The sequence below is a fragment of the Polyodon spathula genome, chromosome 1, assembly GCF_017654505.1.
Source record: "Polyodon spathula isolate WHYD16114869_AA chromosome 1, ASM1765450v1, whole genome shotgun sequence".
NCBI lineage: Eukaryota > Metazoa > Chordata > Actinopteri > Acipenseriformes > Polyodontidae > Polyodon > Polyodon spathula.
The window spans coordinates 94,500,859-94,520,897 of record NC_054534.1 but is presented as its reverse complement, the minus strand read 5'-3'; the positions used below and the strand labels follow the sequence as shown (position 1 = coordinate 94,520,897).

Genomic DNA, 20,039 nt, shown 5'->3' with positions numbered 1-20,039 from the left:
GTGCAAACTTACTTACACGTTTACAGCAGTGACAGTATGTATTTACTTTTGATACTTGTGGGATTTACTTAATCTGTGTGTGTGTGTTTGTGTGATAAACGGTGACCTAAACAGAAGAGAAGCTTCTGGGGATTTGGATGTACTATTAAAATAATTTCTGTTCTAGAAAAGAGTTGCTTTATCCTATCTGAGTAGATTCCAAAGTGCATTGCGTCGCAGGTCTCATAGCTAAGGAATTAGGGTTAAGAAATTCATCCCTGCCTCTCTCAGGTCAAGGGCACCATTTTCTAAATACAATACTAAAAACAGCTTCTTCTTTATTTTATTTTCATTTGTACTTTTTAATCAAGATTTAACCTGGATCAACTGCATTTCAAGAGGATTATGGTTGATTATTTGTTATCTAATTATTTTTTTGCAGAGTGCAGAACAGGTTTTACAGACTCTGAATATGCTCCACTGTAACAAAGGAGCTACTGACTACTAAAAACAAAGTAATATAATATGAAACAGTGGGGTAGATTTTTTAAAGTGTTGCGTCTGTTGCAATAATCGCAAACCAGTTGCAAACAAGTTGGAAGACTAGGGTGAAATGTACTAAACAAGCCCAATGCTATTAGCGATTTTTTAGGGAATGCTTTGCGGCAGCAGTTTTTGTTTGTTTGTTTGCTGTTCAACCTTAGAAGAATATGTAATTATGGGCAAACCTGCATAAATTTGCAAAAAGCGGGTCGAGATGCAAATCGGGGTTTTCAAATATTATAATGAGGTTTACTAAATCTTACGGCAATTGCGATACTTACAATTGCATCAATTTGTTAAGAACTTTTGAAAGCACATTTTAAACAGTCATAATTAGCAAACCTTTAAAAGGCAGTATGAAAAACACTATCCCCTAACCATGGCTGCTGTGATTGCTATAAGGAGGAGACGTTTTCAGCAAGAGCGAGTTATTTGTAGGATGAGAAGATAAAGGGTATTTCGTACCCGTATTATCCTCTTAGATTTAAATGACCAAATTAAGCACAGGCCCAGGCTCGGCAGCCACATAATCCTTGAGCTGCTGTCTGATTTAAAAGATGACCTGGAGCCTGTCCCCCAGAGAAGCCATGCTATCCCTGCAGTGGTCAATTTAAAATAACCTTTTATTCGCATTGTATACCTGTGTGTACAATGCAGCAGAAACACATTAGTGTTATTTCAGCGCAATGATTTATACATTTAAAATACATTGAGCACTATAGATATATGTGTGCAACTTTATTGTATTTTTTTAATCCCGACACTTCCTTATGTCAGACAAACATGTCCGGTTCAGCGAGGGGCTACTGTGTGATTATGAAAAGCTTTTTGATAGAAACACATTTTTTATTTGGGGTTGAATGTGGGGGACCCAATATATAATCTGATGGGAATAAACTGACTTTTATTATTTATCCGAAAAAATGTTGCAATATTTTAATTATTATATTGCGGCTCTCTTCATTAACATATTTTCTCTTAGTACATACGACAAAATGCATACTTTGCGAATTGTCGCAATGAAAATGCAAATTGCAGTATGTTTGTGCTGCGACTGGCCCATCCTATACATCTACCCCACTATCTCACAAAGAACATGCATTGTAGACGAATAAGTGTGATTATAAAGGTCCTAAAAGCTCTGCAAATAAAAATAAAATAGTCTGGTTGTAAACTACAGTAGCTGCATTAACTGCTCATCCAAGGAAAAGTAATTTTGGTAATGCCACAGATTAGTAAAGCAGGCCCATTTGCAATGAAAAGCTCTCCCTTTGAGATTAGAGCACAAATTACTGATATCACTGATTGTGACAGCCACTGTTCTGCCCCTACCCCCCACCACCACCATCCCTCACAAACCTACTATATGTAAGACAAAGCGAGGGGCCTATCTCTGTCTGCTGCTGTGGGCCTGCCTACAAACTTCCAGACTGTTCATGTAAACAGAATGCTTAAATGAACACCTTGTACATATGTTGTCCTTCACAAAATGTAGAGATGGATGTATTCATACACCTTTTTTTTATATATTTTTAGGCCGAATGGGATACCCACATCCTGCGACTGACAATCTTCTTATGCTGAATGGTAATTTATTATTATTATTATTATTATTATATTATTATTATTATTATTATTATTATTATTATTAAGAACATAAGAAGGTTTACAAACGAGAGGAGGCCATTTGCCCCATCTTGCTCGTTTGGTTGTTAGTAGCTTATTGATCCCAGAATCTCATCAAGCAGCTTCTTGAAGGATCCCAGGGTGTCAGCTTCAACAACATTACTGGGGAGTTGATTCCAGACCCTCACGATTCTCTGTGTAAAAAAGTGCCTCCTATTTTCTGTTCTGAATGCGCCTTTGTCTAATCTCCATTTGTGAACCCTGGTCCTTGTTTCTTTTTTCAGGTCGAAAAAGTCCCTTGGGTCGACATTGTTTTAGAATTTTGAATGCTTGAATTAGGTCGCCGCGTAGTGTTCTTTGTTCAAGACTGAACAGATTCAATTCTTTTAGGCTGTCTGCATATGACATGCCTTTTAAGCCTGGAATAATTCTGGTCGCTCTTCTTTGCACTCTTTCTAGAGCAGCAATATCTTTTATTATTATTATTATTATTATTATTATTATTATTATTATTATTATTATTATGACTTTACCACTGATAATAAAGAAAAGAATACTGTAGATGACTGAGATTTTATTAGTTTCTATTTTGGATTAAAGAGCATGTTCTGCTTTGTGACATTAATGGCTGCAGCTGTTAGCAGGACCAAATATGTATTAAAACCCTGATGGTGGATGGTTTAATACATCCACTACATTATATCTCCTTTAAACAAAGAACATGTCTCATGTAGATTAAATATACATGTTTGTGTTTATATGTATGTCTGTTTATGCAAAACATCTAAATACTACTTGAATCATTTGTTAACCAAAAAATGGTAACCAAGTTTGTTAACCAAAAAAAAAAAAAAAAAGAATAAGCTTCTTATATAGACAGCATCAGCACTTTACTGACTATTCGATTCTGGAAACATACAGTGAGCTTGCACTACAATAAAGTCCTTTTGCAGATCTTGTATTGTTCATTTCTGTAGGATGACAGACTGCAAAAGGCAGCAGCTGTTTTTTTTTTTTTCTTCTTCATAGCTCTGCAGCAAAGGCGTTTTGACTCACTCCATTACATCAGCGCAGTAAAAAGGCCAGAATCAAATCAATCTGGTGTCATGGGAAAGGATGGGTTTCTCACAACATGTGTGATTCAATCTCATTGATGAGCCTGAAGCTAATTGTTCTTCCATGTGCAATGTCACCAAATGCATTACAGTTATAGCAAACCTCTCTAGCCACAACATTGGTTTTAGATTCTACAGTTATACCCTTGATGGGATTTGTTGTTGAGGTACCTGTAGTTCTGTATGTTTTGTTCTGATGTTTGATTTATTTTTACACACACACACACACAATGCTGTGCAAAAGTGTGTTGCATTTTTCTACTCTGTTGCATTATGACCATCAACAATTTACTCAAAGCCTCCACTAGTTTTTTCTACTATTATAACAACCTGGACTTTCATAAAGAAGGAAAAACATTGAGTGAAATAGCTTGCATCCTTCGATTTTCAAGGTGTGGTATCCAAAGCATAATCAACAAGTACAGAGAAACATCATCTGTAATTGACAAACCCAGGACTGGAAGACCCAAAAAGCTGTCTAACAAGGATGAGCAATACTTGAAGATAATAGCCTTAAGGAATAGAAAGAAAACAAGCATTGAATTGACAACAGAGCTGACAAAAGGCATAGGTGTCGTTGTCCATTCATCAGCAGTCCAAAACACCTTTGACCATTGTTCCATAGTCCAATTTCTGTGTTCTTGTGCATATTTTAGCCTTTTAGTCTTGTCCCCCTTTCTTAACGGAGGTATTCTTACTGCAACACATCCTTTAAGTCCTGATTTCAAGAGTGACCTTCGTACTGTTGATCTGATGGACAGTGAAACTTTATTTTTTAATTTTTTTCAGATGGGCTGCTGTCTTCACTCAGGTGTTGTACCAGTTATTTGGAGTTTTATCCCAAAATATATTAAAGGAAATAGGTCTCATTTTGGCTGCGGTTTTGTAATTAATAACAAATAAAATAGAATTTAGAACATAGTGGTGCATAGTGATTTATTCAGTGTGGAACGGCTCATTAGTATGCAAGCTTTGGAGTATGTGAAGCTGTGCTATATAGTATTATATGTATATATATATATATATATATATATATATATATATATATATATATATATATATATATATATATATATATATATACGGTCATGTGATGCTGTTTAACCAATCAGAGGTTGTTATTTTTCCAAGCCGTGTTATATATATGATATATGCATCATGATACTTTACAACATGATAGGAAATAGGGTGATGCGATATTTTTTTATTAACAGTTGGAGGTGAGCATTTTACTCTTTGTTATTTAAAAATGAAACACTAAAAGTATCATCCAGCCAACATTGTATTATGTTTCAATTTTGCTGCAGGCGGTTCACCTCCATTCATTTCATTGTCGACTTGTCGATATCTGTGAATTCAGCTATTCAGAATTTTTTTTTGATGTTACACTGTGGTGTGTCAGATTTAACATTTAACAGTTTATCTTGCTGACTGATAGTAGCTTTACAATAACAAAACACATGACAGAAAAAAAACCTTGTACAGCAGCATTCTTAGTATTCCCTGAAAGAGCTTGTTTGAACCAACCAAAAATTGTTTACATTGCTTCAAAACTCTTTTTAACATCCAATTTATGTGCCCCTCAAAGTGCTTGTTGTCTGTTCAGTAATATTCAGTACAGCATATAGTGCCGGTATTGCCCAAACTTTATCTACAATATTTGTAGATTTACAACAACTGCTAATAATAATAATAATAATAAAATAATAATAATAATAATAATAATAATAATAATAATAATAATAATAATATTATTATTATTATTTATTTATTTTTTGTACTTCTTCAGGACATTCTGTAATGTACCCTTAGTAGTCATATTGTAAACAGTCCTTATTGTGAATAGCTTAACTACTGAGCTTCTCTCCTGGTGACACTATAAAGCAGCTTTATTATCCCCACTTGGTCACATTACTTCTAGCGGGTTACCAGGTTCCCCTGTTACCACAGTAACTTCAAACTCAATAGTTTGAACACTTAGTCTTATGGGCCACCAGTTCAGTAAGTAAGATACCCTGTTAGCAATTTAACTGCAGTTTACAGTATACACTTACAGTACTGTATATACTTACAGTTTTTTGCTTTGTTATACTTCATAAACATATTTTTGATGTATGTTCTCTCACTTTCTTTGGGGGTTTGTATCTCAAAGGAAACTAACACAGTTGCCATGGGAACCCTGTGCTGCACCTCAATAAACTAGAGCCCCTTTCACTCTGGCACTTCTACCATGTGCCTGGGTCGTACCCGGATCCGAGCGACCCACCTCAGGATGTGGGTTGAAGCGCTTTGACCTGAGTTCAGTGAGACACAATGCATGATGGCCGATGAAATTCCACAAGGAACATTTCTGTTTATTCTGCTTAGCTAGATTTTATTTGATTGAGACACAGCATGAGCCAGATTTGGGCCAACGGTTCAGTCCAGAGAAGGTTGGATGGAAGCGTCCGTAACAAGCTGCTTCCGGGGCATTGATACGTGTATTTTGCACTTGCGTCTGTCACCCAGGTCAACCCTGCTTTATCAAAAGCAGTGTGAAATCACGTACTCGACCTGCATGACAACGGCAGGGCCGGCGCAAGCATTTTTGTCGTCCTAGGCAAATGCAATTTTGCTGCCCTCCCTTTTCACTCTTTTTAGAAATGTTTTTTTACATCTTCACAAAACTATATACACCTATATACAATCATCACTCTGGTTACAATCAGTAGTGACATCTACTGTCAGCTCTACAATGACAATACTTATGATCAGTGGATTCTGACCCGGATAGATCATGCCAGTGTGAAAGGGCCTTAGGATCTAAATGCTTTAAATTCAAAAGCTTTGGACGCTTGCTTTTAATTAAGGATTACTAGTCCATGTTGCTGATAAAAGGCATGTTTCAAGAAAGGTTCATTAAAGGTGTTTTATATTGAGTTAAACCTGTACACTACATCCTCAGGTTTAAATATGTCATACACATTCTGTCGGCATTACTTAAGTGAAGATAGTGAAATAAGTTGAAACGGTATATCATTTGAAAAGATTAGGCTTTGCATTGCAGTCTTGCCTGCAAAGGCAGTGTTGCCCATGTGACCATTTAAGTCACAATTGACATAGCAAGTAAAGAAATAAAGATTGATTTCATTAGCAGTTGGGGGAGGCGGCTGTTGCAGGAGACAGCCTGCTGTATTCGTGCTCTACCAGCCTCCAAGCTCATGTCCTCTAAAGGAAGGTCAAGGGTTACAGCTTTATTCTTCATCTCAATAACCGGTGGTGTAAAAGGCTCTTATGATAAAAATGTATTTCTACTCTTAAGCATATCCTGCTACATTACTAGGACTCTTTGTTTGCATGTTTTACTCTTGAGTTTGACAGCTAGAAAACTAGAAAGGAGAGTTGAGTCAAGTACCAAACTGCGAAGATATTGCTTGCTTACAAAAATGAATACTCAATGTGGTTTTTTTTAGATGGATACAGTATGTCCAGGAAATAAGCTGTTTTGTGGACTAAAAGTGGGAGTATTAAATTTATTTATTTTTGCTTAAGAAAAATAAAACTTAAAAAATTGAGAATATATACAGTAGTCACAAAAGGACAGATTATTCATTCTAGCTTTAAACAGAAATTGTTAGTGGAGGGTGACTATATACAGTATAATACACACAGCCTTAAATAGTTTGTTTCAAGTAAATATGTTATGCAGAATTGTTTTTCAACTCATTCAACTACCAGAGACCACAAGAGAGCCAGCACAGTATTGTTTCTTTTTAAATTTGTTTTCTTGGTTTTCACACTTATAAAACCACTTTGTTCTTTGTTTACATGCAGCAAGGAGTTATGGGAGAAGACGAGGTAACTCACTTCTGTGTTTTGCTATTTGGTTCAGCATATTTAACCCCAGTGGTTGGACTGCTACTGATCAATGTTGTGACTGCCATTAATTCATTGATTGAGAATGGTTTTCTGTTTAATTACCAAATGCTGTACCATTCTGCTTTACCAAAATGGTAGGAGAGGTTAATGATAAAGCATTGAGCGATTACCATACCTGCAGACCAATTTAAAAGAAACTAAAGCTAATTAAGGGGGTGGAAATATATATTACAGTACTTAACTTTTACCAGTACATAACTAAAAGGATATAAATCATTAGTAATTATGCTGTATTCACAAAAGATGTGTACCTTTTTAAATATGTATATTATATACAGCTGGGGGGGGGGGTTTTTTTTTTTTTTTTTTTTTTTTTCCTGCGGTCTTGCTAGCTTTTTGCATTGTTTATTTTCTTGTTCTGGATTAACTGAATGTACAGTGGGAAACTATTTCATAAAGCCGCATAAACTCATTAGTTTCCTTTTTATTGAGTGTTTTTGAGAGTTTGAGGTTGAATAAGGTGGCAGAATGTCCGCTTCTTTTGTGGCCTGAATCCAAAGTTATAAAAAGTTATGTAAGCAGGATTTAAGTTAGGTTCGGATTTGACTGAATATTATAGGTGAGTGGTAGGTTAACAGACTCCTGTATTTGGCCATAATATAAGTTCTGGCTAATGTACTGGGATATCTTTGAAATCCAGAATATGTTGAGGAATCTGACCTTCCATGCTGAAATGCTCAGTTCAAGAATTCTGACCTGTTCTCAATTTGTTTCCCAGGGCGCTCATCTCTGTTCCCTATAGACGATGGGCTACTGGATGATGGGCACAGCGATCAGGTGAACTCCCACAGCTGTTACCCCCACCAGAACGGCGAGCGCATTGAGCGCTTTTCAAGGAAGGTGTTTGTTGGTGGCCTGCCTCCAGACATTGATGAAGGTAAAAGCAGTCGGGCATCCTTAATAATGCAGCAGCAGGGGCTCTCGACTGGGGCCTCTGGTAAAGGCACTCCGTGTGGAGTGCAGGATGCACCTTATAGCCTGGAGGTTGCCAGTCCGAGTCCAGGCTATTCCACTGCCGACCGTGGATGGGAGTTCCCAGGGGGCGACGCACAATTGGCCGAGCGCCGCCCGGGGGGGCTTAGGTTGGCCAGGGTGTCCTCGGCTCATCGCGCACCAGCGACCCCTGTAGACTGGCCGGGTGCATGTGGGCTTCCCTGTAAGCTGCACAGATCTGTGTTGTCCTCTGACGCTGTATCTCTGGGTTGGTTGCATGGTGGGCCTGCAGAGTGAAAAGAAGCGGCCTGATGACAGCAGGAGGAGGACAGGATGTGTTTGTCTTCTCTGTCTTCTCAATTCTCTCATATTACCGAATTACAAATGGTACATTGAAATTTCGTTCTGTTTGATATTTTATTTTTAAACACTGAAACTCAGAATCAGTTATTGTAAGGTGACATTGGTTTTATGGTGGGAAATATTTTTAAGAAAAATAAAAAACTGAAATATCTTGCTTGCATAAGTATTCAACCCCTGTGCTGTGGAAGCTCCCAGTTTGGACCGATGAAAGAAATTGCCCTAAAGAGGATACAATTATCTCACCATTGGCCTCCACCTGTGAACCATTAAAGTTGCTGTCACATTTTCTGGATAAAAACCCCACTGTTGAAGGATCATTGATAAGGCCGTGAATCTGAAGGAAAATGAAGACCAAAGAGCATTCTACAGAAGTTAGAAATAAAGTAACACAAATGCATAGATTAGGGAAAGGGTACAAAATAATATCCAAATGTTTGGATATCCCAGTGAGCACAGTTGGATCAATAATCGGGAAGTAAAAACTGCATCACACCACCCAGGCACTGCCAAGAAAAGGCCGTCCCTCAAAACTCAGCACTCAAACAAGAAGGAGACTTGTGAGAGAAGCCACAGAGAGGCCAACAATTACTTTGAAGGAGCTACAGAGTTCAGTGGCTGGGAGTGGAGTAATGGTGCACCAGTCAGCCATATCAAGAGCTCTGCATAACACTGGCCTGTATGGGAGGGTGGCAAGAAAGAAGCCGTTACTCAAAAAGCACGTCTGGAGTTTGCCAGAAAGCATGAGAGTGACCCAGCTGCGATGTGGGAAATGGTTTTGTGGTCAGATGAGACCAAGATAGAGCTTTTTGGCCAAAACTCAAAGCGCTATGTGTGGCTCAAACCTAACATTGCCCATGCCTCAAGACACACCATCCCTACAGTGAAGTATGGTGGTGGCAGCATCATGCTGTGGGGATGCTTCTCATCAGCAGGGACTGGGCATCTTGTTACAATTGAAAGAAGAATGGATGGAGCAAAATACAGGAAAATACTGCAACAGAATCTGCTTCAGTCCGCTAGAAAACTGAAGCTTGGGAGGAAATTCACCTTTCAGCAGAACAATGATGCCAAGCACAAGGCCAAAGCAACATTGGAGTGGCTCAAGAACAAAAAGGTGAATGTCCTACAGTGGCCCAGTCAAAGTCCTGATCTCAATCCCACTGAGAATCTGTGGCACTATTTGAAAATTGCGGTCCACAAGCGTCGTCCAACCAACCTGAACAACCTGGAGCAAATCTGCCAAGAAGAATGGGGTACATACTTACCCCAAAAGACTTAAATCTGTTATTGCAGCGAAAGGTGGCTCTACCAAATATTAATGTGTGGGGTTTAAATACTTATGCAAGCAAGATATTTCAGTTTTTTTTATTTTTCTTAAAAATATTTCCCAACATAAAACCAATGTCACCTTACAATAATTGATTTTGAGTTTCAGTGTTTTAAAATAAAATATCGAACAGAACGAAATTTCAATGTACCATTTGTAATTCGGTAATATGAGAGAATTGGTCAGGGGTCTGAATACTTTTGCAAGGCACTGTATATATATATATATATATATATATATATATATATATATATATATATATATATATATATATATATATATACAGTACTGTGCAAAAGTTTTAGTCAGGTGTGAAAAAATGCTGTAAAGTAAGAATGCTTTCAACAATAGACATGTTAATAGGTTATATTTATCAATTAACAAAATGCAAAGTGAGTGAACAGAAGAAAAATCTACATCAAATCAATATTTGGTGTGACTACCCTTTGCCTTCAAAACAGCATCAATTTTTCTAGGTACACTTGCACACAGTTTTTGAAGAAACTCGGCAGGTAGGTTGGCCCAAACATCTTGGAGAACTAACGACAGTTCTTCTGTGGATTTAGGCAGCCTCAGTTGCTTCTCTCTCTTCATGTAATCCCAGACAGACTCAATGATGTTGAGATCAGGGCTCTGTGGGGGCCAAACCTTCACTTCCAGGACTCCTTGTTCTTCTTTACGCTGAAGATAGTTCTTAATTACTTTCGCTGTATGTTTGGGGTCGTTGTCATGCTGCAGAATAAATTTGGGGCCAATCAGATGCCTCCCTGATGGTATTGCATGATGGATAAGTATCTGCTTGTACTTTTCAGCTTTGAGGAGACCATTAATTCTGACCAAATCCCCAACTCAATTTGCAGAAATTCAGCCCCAAACTTGCAAGGAACCTCCACCATGCTTCACTGTTGCCTGCAGACACTCATTCGTGTACCGCTGTCCAGCCCTTCTACGAACAAACTGCCTTCTGCTACAGCCAAATATTTCAAATTTTGACTCATCAGTCCAGAGCACCTGCTGCCATTTTTCTGCAACCCAGTTACTGTGTTTTCGTGCAAAGTTGAGTCGCTTGACCTTGTTTCCACGTCAGAGGTATGGCTTTTTGGCCGCAAGTATTCCATGAAGGCCACTTCTGACCAGACTTCTCCGGACAGTACATGGGTGGACCAGGGTCCCACTGTTTTCTGACAATTCTGAGCCGATGGCATTGCTGGACATCTTCCGATTGCGAAGGGAAGTAAGCATGATGTGTCTTTCATCTGCTGCAGTAAGTTTTCTTGGCCGACCACTGCGCCAATGGTCCTCAACGTTGCCCGTTTCTTTGTGCTTCTTCAAAAGAGCTTGGACAGCACATCTGGAAACCCCTGTCTGCCTTGAAATTTCTGCCTGGGAGAGACCTTGCTGATGCAGTATAACTACCTTGTGTCTTGTTGCTGTGCTCAGTCTTGCCATGGTGTATGACTTTTGACAGTAAACTGTCTTCAGCAACCTCACCTTGTTAGCTGAGTTTGGCTGTTCCTCACCCAGTTTTATTCCTCCTACACAGCTGTTTCTGTTTCAGTTAATGATTGTGTTTCAGCCTACATACTGAATTAATAATCATTTGCACCTGTTTGGTATAATTGTTTAATCAACCACCTGACTATGTGCCTACAAAATCCCTGACTGTGCAAGTGTACCTAGAAGAATTGATGCTGTTTTGAAGGCAAAGGGTTGTCACACCAAAATATGGATTTGATGTAGATTTTTCTTATGTTCACTTACTTTGCATTTAGTTAATTGATAAATCTAATCTATTAACATGTCTATTTTTGAAAGCATTCTTACTTTACAGCATTTTTTCACACCTGCCTAGAACTTTTGCACAGTACTGTGTGTGTGTGTGTGTATATATATATATATATATATATATATATATATATATATATATAGATATATATATATAAAATGCAGCAGCATTCCCCAGGGTAATGGCATGCTCTTAAGCTGTCATGCTCAAATATGTACAAAGACAGCTGGCAGTTCAGTGACAAAAATGGTTTGTTCTGGAAGAATGTAGATGTGTAGGAGTACTAAAAGGAAAATCCCAGACAAATGTTTAAATGAGAATGGTGTTAAAGTTCTTTTAGCTCTGCTTTTCTTTCTTTTTTTTAAACTCATTTTCTGGATGATTGACCCAGCTCCAGTCCTTTTCTGGATAAGTCAGTTTCTAGCTTTGCATGATTTTAAAGCATAACTCTGCCAGTTCTTAACCTGTGCACTCTACTACAAAACCAAAATTAAGGTCTAATTCATGTAAACAAACAAACAAATAAATAAATAAAACTGGTAGTAGTCTGGTTAATGGTTTTCTGCACACATCCTGAGCTTGTCCAGATTTTAACATCATGTTGTCTGTTTTAAAAACTTTATTTCTGTTTATTTATTTATTTTTAAAGTTCTAAATGTTTTTGTTATTTACAGATGAAATAACCACAAGCTTCCGACGTTTTGGACATCTGGTCGTGGACTGGCCTCACAAGGCTGAAAGCAAATCCTACTTTCCACCAAAAGGTAATGCAGATGGATGTAGAGTAGAAATGCACCGAATCCAAGGCTCCATCTCAAAAGGTTCAGCAGAATACCGAACCGAATGCCGAATCTACAAAAACTGTCAAGAAAAGTGAAGGAAACTCTTCAATGAAAAACAGACTGGCAGCTACTAACAAGGGACGTGCACAACCTATAGCTTTGAGCCTTTTAGTTAATAGTATTTTTATTACCAAATGGAAATATATCCCTGAATAAGATTTTATTTTGAAACTTACACAATTTACCGCTAGCCCCCTCCACCCACAACAGAAACGTTAAACTACAGAACCGTTTACTTTACCTTTACAAGAAAGCCATAACCCACTATTTTCTTTAATGGCTTTTCAACCTGTGTCAACTGATCTGAAAGCTAGGAGTAAAAAAAAAAATACTGGGAGTGACCTGATTCCCTGTAAAATAACATCCCACATTGATTTAAATGCACCATGTGTGTAACACCTATCAAATAGGTTACAGAATAGTTTTAAATTATTTTAAGAAAACACAGCAGTTCCCAAATGGTTCAGCTTGTATTGGCACATTGCTATAATCATAAGAAGATGCAGTTAAAGATCAGAAGTAGCAGATACATAACAGTCTGCGTATGTCATAGAGAAACATGAGAATAAGACAATGAAAAATCAGAAGTAGCAAAGACACAACAGCTAATTACAGATATCAGGGTTAAAGAGTATGGAAAACAAGAGAGAACAAGTGGGTGATTTAGAGGGGTTGAGTTTAAGGTGATGCTGAAAGGCAGGTAGAGATACAAGAGGAGATATCAGTCAGGCCTGTTTGAAGGCAGAGGGGAAACAGACAAAGAGCAGAGAGGTGTTGAGGAGTGGACATTAAAGGGAGTAGAGCAGGGGGCAGCAGCCTGGAAGGTGAGTGGGAAGGGGGTCCAGAGCACATGTGGTGGGTTTGTGGCCCTAGAGTAGGAAGCAAAGAGGGGTGAGAAGGAGGTGAGAAGGAGGATAGTAACGGTTGCAGAGGGAGATGGTGAGTGAGCTGAGGACGGGGTGGGTGGGTAAGGAGGCGAGGTATTGAAGAGTTTGTGGATGTCTGCGATTTTGGATGAGAAGAAGGTGGCAAAGTCATCATCTGAGATAGAGGAAGGGAGTGCTAAGGAGGGAGGAGAAGGTAGATAAAAGTTTATGGGGATTGTTGGTAGAAGACTGAATGATAGAGTGGAAGAAGTAGTGTTTGGCAGAGGTAAGTGTACAAGAGAAAGAAGAGAGGAGTGAGCGATAGAGATCCAAGGCAGCATCTTCCATTTCTTTTCAGCAGAGTGCAGTTAGATACGAACTGAGTGGAGCACACAAGAGACAGGACTGAAGCAGGGAGGGGCGGGCAGGTCAAGGGGTGAGGGGGCAAAGGGATTCTAGGCAGGAAGTGAGGGAGGAGAAGAGGGTGGAGGTAGCCGAGTCTACAGAGAGTTGGGAGGTGTTAATAGGGGGGAGGTGCGAGAGAGCAGCAGAGTAGAAGACCGAGGGGGAGAGGGAACAGAGGTTTCGACAGAAGGTGACAGAGGGGGTTGGCAGAGCAGGAAGGGATGGGAGCGAGAGAGAGAAGGAGATAAAATAGTGGTCAGAGATGTCGAGAGGAGTGACAGAGAGGGCGAGGGGAAACCAGTCCCTGGTGAAGACTAGGTCCAGTTGACAGCTCGTTGTATGAGTGGGGGGGACGGGGAGAGACAGAAGGTGAAAGAGGAGAAGATATTCAGCAGAGTGGTTAGGGTTGCAATAGAACACCAGGGGTGGAGGGAGGAGAGTAGGAAGTCAAGCTCATCAAGAAAGTAAGGGGTCCAGGAGGACGATAGAGAACAGTGAGGAGGAGGCGACAAGGGGAGGTGATTTTAACAGTGGAACTCAAAAGGCGCTAACAGAGAGAGAGGAGAGAGCAGGGGGAGAGAGCAGGTCTTTTTCCCCACCTTGTCCAGAGGGACGAGGAGGTGGGACAGGAAATAGAGAGAGAAAAGGGCTGCCGATTGGTAGTGTTTTCAGGGGATATCCAATTTTCATTGAGAGCAAAGTCAAGAGAGAGGTTAGAGGCAAAGGCAGAGATAAAGTCATCTTTGCTGGAAGCCGAGCGGCCATTCCAGAGATCACCAGAGAGGACAGTGTTGGGGGCGTGGGGGGAGGGTGAGCAGAGGAACGAGAGGAGAGGATTACAGGGATATTAAAGTTAGTAATGGCAGGGCGCAGTAGAGGAAAGGAAGTAGAAATGGCTATGGGAAAAGGTGTTGCCAAAAGGGAGGTGAAAACAGACAGGTCCAGAAGGAGCGAGAGCATTATTTAATAAAAGAAAAGAAAGAAAAGTACGCAAACCTGGTCTGGTGTTGGAGCCTTCACGTTCAATGCTTGGGTAGAAAATTTTGCAGTCGATCCACGTTGGCCTGCCCTCATGTGGACTGCCACAATTTAGACTATCGGCCCTTCGTGCGAGCTGGCGATGAGTGCTGGCGCACTAGGTTGGCGTCAGTGCTTATATAATACCCTGGAGCTCGAGAGCTGTGTGACTCAGACAATTGCTTGCAAATTTGGCAAATTGTTAAATCACGTTACAGCATCAAACTAGCAATAACTCACATTAAAACAACGTGTATTTATTTACTTACAAGAGTGTACTGAACCGTCTGCTAGTCTGCTCCAAGCGTTACCTGCTCACAGTGTCCCTTCATTAGAGGGGAGAAGTGTATTACTGTCCCAGGGGTAATCATGCAAAAAAATATATACAAAAAAATTAAGAAGGATGTAAACAACCCTTTGCATTAAGCCAAAACTGATCCTGGTTACTGATCCTTCACAACTGTACAAAGGTAAAGAAATGTAAAGAAATTGTGTAGAAATGTATGTCCTCGCCTTGTGAAATAACCTATTATACTTCTTTACCAGGTTACGCCTTCCTGCTGTTCCAGGAGGAGAGCTCAGTTCAGGCTTTGATTGAAGCTTGCATTGAAGAAGATGGAAAACTCTATCTCTGTGTTTCTAGCCCAACAATCAAGGACAAACCAGTAAGTACATGTTAGGGAGCAGGAACCTGGATACAGGCTTTCATTGTAAGTTTACCAGGGACTGGAACAGCAAAATTCATTAAAAGCAAAACCAAATTGTAAAATCTCTAATACACCACTGCCATCAGAAATATTTCATAAATTATCAATTAATATTGTTCTATTCCAGTGATTCAAGATTGTATAATTAATAACTAACATTACACTGAAACAACTAATTTTCTAATAGTATTCATGGTATTTTATAATAATATTGTCTAATCATAGGATGCTGATCAAGCAATAACCTTAGAGTACAACTATGTGATGCATATTGTTTTTATTTTACTGATTTGTTAACAAATTTGATGATGTGACGCACCAAAGACAGCTCCTCAACAAAAGGACCCAGTTGAGAAGACTTTTATGCATATTCTGTGATACCAGTATTTGGATACATTTTGTGAAGTGTTATATCACATGGTATCCCATCAGTGCATAATAGTTGTTTTATTAAAGTTAACAAGTGATTTTGATCTCATCTAGGTCCAGATCCGCCCATGGAATCTCAGTGACAGTGACTTTGTAATGGATGGTTCACAGCCACTGGACCCTCGTAAAACCATCTTTGTTGGCGGAGTTCCTCGTCCCCTCAGAGCAGGTATGCAGTGAGTTCTTTTCCCCCGGCCTTCTGATTTAAAATGGAAAAACAATGACTGAAAGTGGGCATAAAGGATTGTAAAATCAACTAATAAACACGCAATAGTAGTGTTTAGTTTAAGGCATCATGTATGAGGTGCTTCTGTGAACAGTTAAACATTTAGAATTACAATTCTGTAGAGCAAATTGCTTCTGATTCATTTGTTGATTTATAAGCAGTGGCTTTTCCTTTGTCTCCAGTGGAATTAGCTATGATAATGGATCGTCTCTACGGTGGAGTTTGCTATGCAGGAATAGATACAGACCCGGAGCTGAAGTACCCCAAAGGTGCCGGGCGCGTTGCCTTTTCTAATCAGCAGAGTTACATTGCCGCCATTAGTGCCCGCTTTGTTCAGCTGCAGCATGGAGATATTGACAAACGGGTAAGCAAATCCCACAATTATTAAGCCTGGTGTATATCGCTCACCATTTATTTTTGAGACTGAACTCGCATTGACGAAAAAATACAGTAGCGGAAAAGTATCGCAGTGGAAGAATTTTAGAACAGCAAAGTATTGCTAGGTGAACGATGTCTTGCAGCTGAGACATTTTCCTATAGTGGCAATTCTAGCCACTCAAATAGGTAGTTTGGGATTGCATGATGCGTCATATCTGGATGAAAACTTCAGAATATCCATTAACATGATTTGTGTGATCACACATGTCTATACAATATGATGAAGTAGTGCGTGTATTCAAGTAACCAGAAGACACGTGTGTGTGTGTGTGTGTGTGTGTGTGTGTGTGTGTGTGTGTGTGTGTGTGTGTTTATTTATGTGTGGAGGCATTTGTGGTGTATTCCATGTTGAAAATGGTGTTATGTAATTAGTAAACATGTTTATTAATTTCTGGTATAGCCATGGAAGTGAATAGATTTACTGTTATTAAAAAAGTATTAATCCAGAAAATTAATTTAGTTCATTAAACGTAAAAAATAAAACAATTTAATTATGTTTAATTGTCATACCTAAGATTTCGTCATTGTATTTATTTATTTCTAATTATTGTGGCAGAATGTTACACCATGTATTCATCAGTCAAACTCTGAATGCAGGTGGCGTTAAAAAAATGAATATGATGTATAGCTCAGCACTAAAGAACCAGTTTTGTGCATTAGTGTGGTTTGTTTGTTCCATTGTTATATAAAATGGATCCACAAATCTCCAAAGAGAAAAAAGCATTTCTGTGGCCACCCCTCTTTAAAGACGAGTTGGGGGGTTACTTCCAACCCTGGGGAAAAATGTGGATTTAGACTGCATTTATAACCTACAGGTTTGGGGATTTGATCACTTTTATGAGAGCCATTTTGAATCCCCAAGGTGGGGGATATACCAGTACTTTGCCGGCTGCATTGCGATGTATTAGAAAATGTTTAGCTTACTGTAGCGAAGTGCGTGTGAGGTGGTAATGAAGGCAATGTCCAGTTGTTACTTTCTCAAAAACAGTCCATATTTATTATCAAACTAAATAATAAATCTGCCCCTCTACCAACTACGGTATCGGGGGGGGGGGGGGGGGGGGGGGGGGGAATAACCGGGTTACAGTCCCAAAAATAAACAACAACAGTTCTTGTAATTTTGGTGTGTACGGAAACGTGCTCGACGTCCCTCAATCCCGCTGTTGCTGGGCTAGCTTGAACATCGCTGAGCTCAGATTCTTCATCTCGCTTTCACATTTACATAATACTAAGGGTTTGTTTACCTTGTCTGTCTGTATTTTTAATGATTTGTGTGATACTCATTATTAACCTTCATTATTTAAAAAAAAGTTGATTATTTCAAGAGCTTATTTTTGCATGAATTGTAAAATGTATTGGAAGCTGATTAAGTCAAGAGGCCCTCTTATGCAGTTAATTTCTGAGGAAAAGGAAATTATTTTAATGAGTATATAAAAAAAAAAAAATGTATTGCATTTCATACAACTTGGCAGTCACCACTGTTGAAATACATTTTTGGCATGTAAAATGATAAACACATATCTCAGATCAGTAGTAAATGGGTAACATTTTGGCTACCACTGTGCTTGGGGTAGTATACAAAATAATATCTGTTAAGGAATACCAAGATATTTATTAAGAAAGATAAAACAGACTACCAGTACAGTTTTTAACCTTTTGGTAGGTCAGACTACTTTGTTGTTAACTGCTGTGTTCTATGTAAACAAAACAGCTAAACATTTTTTTTTTTTTTAACTAAAGAAAATTATGAGTAGAATAAAGCTGCATTAGGAGGTAGGAATCCTTCATATGTTAAACTTTGTCTTTACTGTGTTTCAGTACATTGTTATTAATGGATTACAAAAAGAAATAAGCTACGACTTCCTGTGGTGTCTTTTTCAGAGATGTTCCCACCCTTTGGTAGCAGAATACAAAGGGCCCATTTACTAAGATTTCGCTGCAGTGCACATTTTATCTAAGACAAAATGCTGATACTTGTCCAGAGCTAATAAAAAGAAAAAAAAGGAAGATATTACCTTCTATTAAAAAAAAAAAAAAACATTGTTTGATGTTTTTCAACAAATTGGAGCAAGTTTACTGTAGAAATCCAGTCCGATGTCAACTTGAATCCAATTTATTTAGCTCTCCGGAATGCCCTGAGTAATAAATTCCACAAGTGTGTTTATGGTAATAAATTCCATATAAATAATATGGCAGGGAGCATGTGTTGAACCGAAGCAGCCACTACAGTAAAGTCATTCAAATTCAGTACCCGTCAGAAGCAATCACTATAATATCTGTTCTATCACTTTCTTTTGTTGCTGAAGCAAAGGATAACTCGCCTGAACGCTTTGCATGGTCAGCAGGAATTACAAATACAAATTGGGAACACAGGTAGAGCGGGATCTGTCCATCATGCACATCATTCAAAAAATGGTTCTCAGACAACCATGTTTCTGCAAGATCTAGAATGTGGTTCAAATTTGTCTTGTTTTGTTTTGAAGGTGGAGGTGAAGCCATATGTCCTGGATGATCAGATGTGTGATGAGTGCCAGGGAGCCCGTTGTGGTGGGAAGTTTGCTCCTTTCTTCTGTGCCAACGTCACTTGCCTGCAGTATTACTGTGAGTTTTGCTGGGCGAACATCCACTCTCGTGCAGGGCGCGAGTTTCACAAGCCGCTAGTCAAAGAAGGGGCTGATCGTCCGCGGCAGATTCACTTCCGCTGGAACTGAAGGGCAGGGTAAAAGATCCGCAAGACGGCCCAAGAGTGCATGTGGCTTACTGTTTAAGAAGATGCCAAGACATTGAGGGAGAAATAAGTGCATTCTTCTGCCTCTTTCCCTAAGCTATCAATACAGTACATATATTTTTTGTAGCAGCCAAAACACTACAAGCCTCTGTTTTTCACCAAAACCCTACATCTCAGGCTTTACTAACTTTTTTGTGGTACTTTCATGTTTTTTAAAAGAATAAAAAACAAACAGTTTTTTGTAGTTTTTTCAAATTATTTTTATATGTAAAATTTAAACTAGATATAAGAATGTTTTTGCATGGGGACACATAATCTGCTGCTATCTCCAGTAGGTGAAGCATGCACTTATTTCTGGGAAATCTTGATTTTTAACTCTTAAGACCTGCCCCAGTGATTTTACCAAAGGTAGTAAAAATGATAGGAGGCAAAGTGAAACATTTCTGCCACAACACAAATTTTATTTTTGATTCTTGCTATTTGCTTTGTATTCTTAATGGGAAAAAAAAAAAAAAAAAAAAAAAATAGGGTTACTTTTTGCTCTCCATTTTGACTTGCAAAAAAGAATACCTCATTATAATAATCTGGTTTGTTATTCGCTATTTTAAGAATATTTCATCACAAGCTGTATTAGAGGCTTTGCTGCTATATATAGGTGTTAGATTTAATGCCATCTATTAATACGTTATTGAAGAAAAAAATAGATTAACTGCATTGCAAGTTGAAATGCAAGTGGCACATATGGCCTAAACTGCCATAAACTTAAAAAACTGAACTGCATGCTTAGTGAT

The 20,039-nt window shown here is 38.7% G+C and overlaps 1 protein-coding gene across 3 annotated transcripts in view; it reads left to right on the top strand.

Annotated features, from left to right (window-relative positions):
- LOC121324613 (cytoplasmic polyadenylation element-binding protein 2-like) overlaps positions 1-19,745 on the top strand; it is a 38,071-nt gene extending 18,326 nt beyond the window's left edge. The window contains exons 4-11 of one of the 3 annotated variants that reach the window (XM_041266690.1): positions 2,059-2,109; positions 7,077-7,100; positions 7,900-8,058; positions 12,265-12,354; positions 15,267-15,385; positions 15,911-16,025; positions 16,265-16,446; positions 19,004-19,745. In XM_041266690.1, coding sequence (XP_041122624.1) covers positions 2,059-2,109; positions 7,077-7,100; positions 7,900-8,058; positions 12,265-12,354; positions 15,267-15,385; positions 15,911-16,025; positions 16,265-16,446; positions 19,004-19,231 — 968 coding nt within the window. In that variant the 3' untranslated portion in view covers positions 19,232-19,745. The remainder of the gene's footprint in view (positions 1-2,058; positions 2,110-7,076; positions 7,101-7,899; positions 8,059-12,264; positions 12,355-15,266; positions 15,386-15,910; positions 16,026-16,264; positions 16,447-19,003) is intronic. The other 2 variants (XM_041266700.1, XM_041266708.1) reach the window with 2 other exon arrangements.
- Positions 19,746-20,039: the final 294 nt, after the last annotated feature.